Source organism: Bufo gargarizans, chromosome 11 (assembly GCF_014858855.1).
Source record: "Bufo gargarizans isolate SCDJY-AF-19 chromosome 11, ASM1485885v1, whole genome shotgun sequence".
NCBI lineage: Eukaryota > Metazoa > Chordata > Amphibia > Anura > Bufonidae > Bufo > Bufo gargarizans.
In genome coordinates this window covers 40,309,276-40,317,827 of record NC_058090.1, presented here as the reverse complement: position 1 = coordinate 40,317,827, position 8,552 = coordinate 40,309,276, and the positions used below count along the sequence as shown (strand labels likewise).

Genomic DNA, 8,552 nt, shown 5'->3' with positions numbered 1-8,552 from the left:
GACAACCAGTGTCAAGTTCCAAGCGGCCTACCAGACTGTATGGCGAGGCAGGGAGCTGGGAGCATGGTTTGTGCACACATTGAGTCAGCAAATGTAGGGCTTTTCCAAATTCACAGAGGAAACAAATGATTGTGAGCTATGGTGAAAGGGATGGAGTTAAAATGAATTTATTACTAGAATATGGGGAGAGAAAAAAATCTTCCCTGCAGAGGTGGAGCGTCCTTAACCCAGCTGGACCCATAAGTGGTATGGACCTAAGATACAAAGGCAATGAAAAACAATGGCGACTGATCTGTACCAAGTATCATACTATCCCATCCGCCTACTCAAAACAGAAAAGGTGAAATACTGAAATACTTAGCATAGGGGGAAGAGGCGCCTCTTCCTTACCACAGGGAAGCCTCCTATGAATCTTTACTTTTGTATTTGTCATATAAAACTGAGGCGCATGATGGGTCCATATCACATAACTAGGTAATACGGCTGTGTGCATGAGGCCAGCTCTGAAACACCCCTAGAGTAAGCGGTGTACAGTGTAAGTGATGCCGAGTCCGCTTAGGTCATTTTTATCTTCATACTCGCTGTGCTCCAACAAACCAGCAGTAAAATGCATTTAGAGGACTCTCTCACACACACACACACTGGAGAGGACTCTCTCACACACACACACTGGAGAGGACTCTCTCACACACACACACTGGAGAGGACTCTCTCACACACACACACTGGAGAGGACTCTCTCACACACACACACTGGAGAGGACTCTCTCACACACACACACTGGAGAGGACTCTCTCACACACACACACTGGAGAGGACTCTCTCACACACACACACTGGAGAGGACTCTCTCACACACACACACTGGAGAGGACTCTCACACACACACACACTGGAGAGGACTCTCACACACACACTGGAGAGGACTCTCTCACACACACACTGGAGAGGACTCTCTCACACACACACTGGAGAGGACTCTCTCACACACACACTGGAGAGGACTCACACACACACACACAATGGAGAGGAGACTCACACACACACACACAATGGAGACTCACACACACACACACAATGGAGAGGAGACTCACACACACACACACAATGGAGACACACACACACACACAATGGAGAGGAGACTCACACACACACACAATGGAGACTCACACACACACACACACACAATGGAGAGGACTCACACACACAATGGAGAGGACTCTCACACACACACACATACACACACACAATGGAGAGGACTCATACACACACACACACACACACACAATGGAGAGGACTCATACACACACACACAATGGAGAGGACTCATACACACACACACACACACACAATGGAGAGGACTCTCACACACACACGGAATGCAAGAGAGTATGAAAATATGAATGACATAACCAGACGCGGCATCACTTACACTATACAAGGCTTACTCTAGTTTGGGGGGTGTTTCAGAGCGGACAGGTTCCCTTTAACAAAAGCTGTAAGTTATTCTATAAATTATAAAGATGCATCTCTTGGGCACATGTCTCTGAATAGCAGTAAAGTCAATCGGTGTTCGTGTTCAGCGAGGGCCTTAGTTCCTGGACCAAGACCAACACCATTTTCTGCCATCTCTAAAACAGCTTTTTTGCACCTAACTATTGTGCATTTTAGTGCACGAGAACAAAAAGACAATTTGACATGTTTTATAAGAACAAAGTTCTAAAAGATTCACACTTTTATTGGGTTTAAGACATGAAATACAAAGTAATAGTTAAAAAAACTGCCCTTCTTCCTCATAAATAGGAGAAAGAGGCAAGTCATAGTGCAACAAACGTAACAATTGCTCCAATTGATTTTAAAAAAAGTTACAATTTTAAAATTGTACTCTCCTCCCATATATTAAAGTATAAAAATGTACTGGAGCGTATGTATGCTGTGCCAGAACCAGTAGCTGCTGTAGTGAACAGTGGGGCAATGGATATAAACTTGATGCTGAATGCTGACTGTTCCTCCAGTGGCGGATGAACTACTACCACCAGCACGCTCTGCTAGCTGAGGGTATTATAACTTCCCACTAGCTCAGGGGCCACCAAGTGCTTTGTATGGTTGCAGTGCTTACAGAGGAGGACATGCGTGCAGCTCGCTCATGACCTAAGCATTCTCTATATGACATTACCATGCATCTCATTACCATGCTCCGAAAACTTTATATCAAGAACCTTCAGACCTTTTTTTTCCTCTTTATACAGGTTTATATTACACTATTTACAACAGTAATACATGGGTGTTAGCGATGGCCAAACTCCATAGATGGAATCCATAATGATTAGGAAAACGGTTTCCATCTACTGACTTATTCCACTCAGACAGATCACTGATATAGGGATTGTTAATCTACTTGTAAGTTCTTCCAAGACAGTTGCCCCATGTCTCATAGTCCATATTTCTACGCATCACAAAGATATGCCAAAAAATGTCATGGGTGCGGTCCCCCACAACACCAAAGTAAAAAGGACTGTGGTGGACTCAAACACTTGACTCCTATCTGAGCCTAGTTATAGTTTTTCAAAATGAAAGGCTCAGAAGAAAGGATGCTGGTGGGGTCCACGTTCCAGGCCTCCTCTGAGGGTACATTCTGAGATGTCTTTGTGAAACATCAAGAAATATGTCTTATAAATACAGAACACTGTCTACGTACCACGGATGTGACCAGCCTAGAAGTCTGAAGCTTGAGGGGGTGGCCGGGTTACTATTTACAAAAATGGCTCAGTTTCCTGATAAAATCAGGGCAATTGTAAACTAGTTTTAAGTAGAAATTTTGGGGGTGGGAGAATGAGGGAAATCAGGTAAGTGCAGATTACGTTTCACAACGCCTTCTGTGGGGGGTTGGTTCATAGACATTATTGTACAGATCTGAACATCAGTACAGATGAACGGTGGATATAGATTTGAGGGTCCTAAAACTAAAGATTGGTTGTGGTGAGGAAGTTTAAATGCATAGATAAAAATCCTATAAACACCTATGAGGACATCAGTGGTAACTGAAATATATCAAGAAAAGATGGTTCTACAAAATCTAGAACCATCTATGAAAAAACCCAACAACGCAAACCCCAGGACTGCAGATATTTCTATTATTACAGTACAGTGGAGCTCGGCAGCCCACAGCGAATACAGCAAATATATGTTTATTATCAACCAACTTGCAAGTTAGATTTCAATGCACAAAACAACTTATGAAAATAAAAAATAGAACATTTTTAACGTTCTGCTCTCAGAGGACCAGCCTCGATCTGTCACCTGCAGACCGGCACATTACATTAATACAGTTCTACCGCACCAGTACACCTGTATAGCCCAACTGCAGAAGCCCGTCCCTTCTATGGCCATAACCACACATGCTTTATATTATAACACTTACAAAATACCATCTACAACTTACAGCAATCAACTATAAAAAAAAAAACCTACATGGGTAAATGCACATAAGGTCCCTGCACTGTTAGTGAAGTTTGTATTAAAAAAAGAGAAAAAGAAAGCAAATTTCAGTTTACAACCAATGTCCTCACAGATGCTAGGATTGGATAGAAGTACAACTGCAGAGGCGAAAACTTTGCATATATGAAATGGTGCAGACAGTGTATGGCAGCCGTGCATTCAGGGGGCAGAGAAACGTGCTGCTGGCTAAATTATTAGATGGTTTGGTATTGACACCTATGATACCTCCTGATTTATAGGCTCATTGAATAGGGGGGGGGGGGGGTTCTCAGGATATATACTAGTGGACTGAAATATGCCCCTTACGTCCGACTACTGCACCCGCCACCAGAACGAGACAACAGAGGCAGTAGAGGCATGCTGTGCCACTTCATCTTTGCATGATTGGCATTGACTCTGTTGGGTCACACTATTCAGCTTTCTACACATAGCTGAGCTGACACTAGGAGAAGGGGCCACACTGCTTTTCTAGCTTTCTACACTCTGCGTTAACAATTGGTGGATGCTACACAGGTCAGATCCCCTGCCGTATGTGATATTATAGCCACCTTAAAGGAGTTGTCCGCATTTATAATACTGATGATCTGTCCTCGGAATAGGTCATCAATATCAGATCGGCAGGGGTCCGACACCAGGCACCCCCGCTGACTGAAGAGGAGGTAGCGCTCTTCATTGTTTACCTGCAGCGGAACCTGTTATGTTGGGTTCATACACTGAATTCTAGTAGCAAAAAAATATGCAATAAAAACATGAAGGAACCATATCACTGAACTTGTAAACCAAACTTCCCAGATGCTCCCTAGATACAGGGCGTGTAAAATGTCCACACTGAAAGAAGATTTATCAGCAGCCATATTATGAGCAAGGTGACTGAATGCTCAAGATCTTATAATGTTAATATAGATAAGGCTTTAAGCGGCAACAGCTTGTGCACAGAAATGAATAGGCCGCAATCATATATACACAAAATGGCTGTAAGATCGGATACATCTGCTTTCACCAATGGGATTGTTTATTGCAATATTGTGAGGTCAGGCCGATAGGACTACACTACCCATATGCCTCTGCCTGCTGGTAGTACAGACGCTATTCTAACGGGTGAGATGTAACAGGACAGGGCTAAGGCATACATACACACGTAGGGTCCTTACTCAGAGGACAGTTTAACACACACAGTTTAACCGTGGCTCGGCTGGCCCAAACTCCCTGCATCATCGTGATCCACGATGCTGCGAGTTTCTTCCCGACTCCTACAGTGACATGGGCCGGAACTCACAGCACCAAACATCACTATGATGCAGCGAGTTCAGGTCAGCCCAGCCGCAGTCTGCTCAGGAAATGCGGCCACCACACGAGCCACATGTCCTGAACCACACATACAATTGTAACTGGTCTAACGGTAATAGTCCATAGACTAGAACTGAGGTGGGCTATTTCACCACACCCAAAAACCAGCCCTTAGAAACTTGGTATGGAACCAGATTAAAAGAACAGTTTTAAGGGAAGGGGGGGGGGGGGGGGGGGGGGGGAACGTCAGAACGTAATAAAACACAGAAATATTTAAAGCTAAAAATCAATAATTTAAAATCTATATAATGCACAGATATAATACTTATTCAAGGCTTTGATGAAGTGTACAGGTAACCTACTTATAGCCAAGGCAGCCATGAGAGTGTTCATTCAGCTCAGCGGCCGTATCCACAACGTAGGTGACCTGTATAGGGTCATAGGTTTAATCATACAACCGAACTCTAGCCCTGGGCAAAACCAAAAAGTGAAGTGCTGCTGGTCTATAGTAACTCCGAACTAAGTCGGCAGTTGCTGGTTTATATAACCATTTAGTTGCATTTTGTTGATTTTTGGCTCGCAGTATTTTATTTTTTTTAAACGCTATTGAGCGATTATGTATTCCACGTTTCTCTTGTAAGGATTACAGTTTTTTATCCATCCTCTTTTCCACTGCTTGAAGTAAAAGTTCAGAGTATTGCTGCAGGAGGGCGAGCGTCTTATCGTCACTCAGTTGCTGAGACCCATGTGAAACCGAAGGCTCAAGTTTTTCCTTGCAGTCCTCGTGTTGTGGAGACAAATCTTCATTCACTGCAGCCTCAGCCTCCTGATCTTTTAGAGAATCTAGCTCCCGCTTTACCATGCCAAATGTTGCAGTCAGGAGGCCTGCTATTTTACCATGGTCCAAGTTAGCTGCTGGGCCGGGGGTGGTCACCTGTAGGAGAGAAACGGGGCAAAAGGTTTGGACTTGTTTTATAGAGCTCCAGCTCACCGACATTCTGTAATGTACAATCCCTCTCCACAAAACGAAGAGCCCATATAGGCTACTTTCACATTTGCATGAATGCCGGTATTGAGATCCGGCAGAGGATCTCAATACCAGAATTAAATGGATCCATTTTTTTTTTTCATAACTCCTATATCAATTACACTGACCAAAAATATAAACGCAACACTTTCGGTTTTACTCCCATTTTGCATGAGCTGAACCCAAAGATCTGGAACATTTTCTAAATACACAATTATGGCCTTTTATTGTGGGCACTGTAAGGCACACCTGTGCAATATTCATGCTGTCTAATCAGCACCTTGATATGCCACACCTGTGAGGTGGGATGGATTATCTCGGCAAAGGAGAAGTGCTCACTAACACAGATTTTGACAGATTTGTGAACAATATTTGAGAGTAATGGGTCTTTTGTTTATGTAGAAAATGTTTCAGGTCTTTGAGTTCAGCTCATGCAAAATGGGAACAAAACCGAAAGCGTTGCGCGTTTATATTTTTGGTCAGTGTATATTATTAACACCGTTCCTCAGTGGTTGTTATAGTTAATATATTTGAGATTTGGTGCATATAGTGGCTGGCGGTTGTTTTGTTTGGCTTTTATAAGCAATTTGTCACCTAAAGAAATGTTGTTTCCAGTATTCATACATGGTGACACAGGACCCCCTATCCTGTAAGCATCAATACTGGAATTCAACCTCAATTAGACTGTGCTACCACTACAAAGGAGACGAGGCAAAGGTCATTTTGAAAAGAAAGCAGAGCTCGCATGAGCACCTCCATCGCTTCAAACAGTTGATCGGCAGGAGTGCCGGGAGGGATAGGTCATCAATATTAAGCCACTGCACAACCCCTTTAATATAAGTCGCACATGACTCGCCGGCTACTTTTCTGTGAGTTGGCTCTAAAACAAGTTGCATGACAGGAAGTTGCACACTTTTTTTGTATCGCGCGGTTAATTGTGTTTAGTAAGAATGGGTCTGAACATCATAAAATGTAACACAAAAGAATGTCTGCCATACAGCTCTATACACTGCATAGATGAGCATTCTTGTTACTGAGAGTACTATCTCTAATACTCCTACTGGAGCTCATGTAAGCAAGTGAACCAGATTCTACACAATTTCCTCTGTCAGCTCCAAACACCTCCCAAACTAGAGTAAGCGGTGTATAGTGTAAGTGATGCAGAGTCCGGTTATGTCACTTTTCTCTTCATACTCATTCGTATTCTGACGCTGTGCAGTAAAATACATTGAGAGGACTCCCGAGCTCACTCACATAATGGAGAGGATTCAACGAGTCGTCCTCTCAATGCATTTTACTGCACAGCGTCAGAATACGAATGAGTATGAAGAGAAAAATTACATAACCAGACTCGACATCACTAGTTTGGAGCCAACAGATTCCCTTTAAAAGGTAAATACACCAAGTCCTCTAATGTACAGAGGTACAACAGGATACATTTACTTACTGATCGATAAAGGCTCAATGCCCGACGCAGGCTGTCCTGCAGCTCAGAGGCAATCATTTCACACTGTTCAAAGCTGACCGCTTGTGCTGAAAGAGAAAGATTTGGAGATATATAATAATGTCACTTTTCCTCATAACACTTACTATCCCACCCTCTGCTTCTTATTATTGCTGGAGACATATCTCCTAATGACGGACCCCTCAGCAAATCACACTATTAGATCCTTGCTTCACAATATTAGCTATAACCCCTTAACCCCTTCTCTCCTAGTTCCGCTCTACAGAGCACTTTAGAACCTGCACTCTGATTGCATCAAGCTTTATTCCTTCACGTCTTTAGCTCCTGCAAAGTCACCTTTCTGGGTCTCACAGAAACATGACCGACAGACTCCCCTGCGACACCGACTCGCCCTGTTACAGACTCCCCTGCTGCATGCACTTACCCACAGTCTATGTAACAGGGCGAGGACCACATCTCTCCCATCTCTATCACATAAATGATCCTTAAACTCCACCTTTGTTTTTAAATGGGTTGTGGCAAGTTTAGAGTCCACAGGATAGGGGGTGACTAACTGATCGCTGGGGGTCTGACTGCTGGGACTGTGGCTAGGGGATAGCTTCTAAACTTGACACAACCCCTTTAAGTTTAGGCTACTTTCACACTTGCACAGACGGATCCGCTCCTATAATGCAAACGACGGGATCCGTTCAGAACGGATCAGTCTACATTATCTTTAAGAAAAAATTCTAAGTCTGAAAGTTAGTCAGACGGATCCGTCCAGACTTTGCATTGAAAGTCAATGGGGGACGGATCAGTTTGAAATTGCACCATATTGTGTCAACTTCAAACGGATCCGTCCCCATTGACTTACATTGTAAGTCTGGACAGATCCGTTTGGCTCCGCACGGCCAGGCGGACACCGGAACACTGCAAGCTGCGTCCTGGGTGTCCGCCTGCTGAGCGGAACGGAGGCTGAACGCTGCCAGACTGATGCATTCTGAGCGGATCCGCATCCACTCAGAATGCATTGGGGCTGTACGGATCCGTTCGGGGCCGCTTGTGAGAGCCTTCAAACGGAACTCACAAGCGGAGCCCCGAACGCTAGTGTGAAAGTAGCCTTACTCTGTCTCATCTACTCCCCATCCAAGTAACTGTTCTCTACTGTCCACCGGGCCCCACCACTGCCTTTATCCAACACTTCCTCTCAACTGACATCCCTGCCATCATCATGGAGGTCTTCCATATGCCACACACCATTCTGCTGCCTCCAAACCCTTTTCTGCTCCCTATCT

General features: G+C 44.1%; 1 protein-coding gene across 1 annotated transcript in view; it reads right to left on the bottom strand.

The window, feature by feature from the left end:
* Positions 1–3,750: 3,750 nt before the first annotated feature.
* The window catches only part of MAPKBP1 (mitogen-activated protein kinase binding protein 1), a 136,786-nt gene continuing 131,984 nt past the window's right edge, over positions 3,751–8,552 (bottom strand). Inside the window, 2 exon segments of the mRNA XM_044271254.1 lie at positions 3,751–5,720; positions 7,261–7,346. Of these exon segments, the coding sequence (XP_044127189.1) occupies positions 5,430–5,720; positions 7,261–7,346 (377 nt within the window). The 3' untranslated portion in view covers positions 3,751–5,429.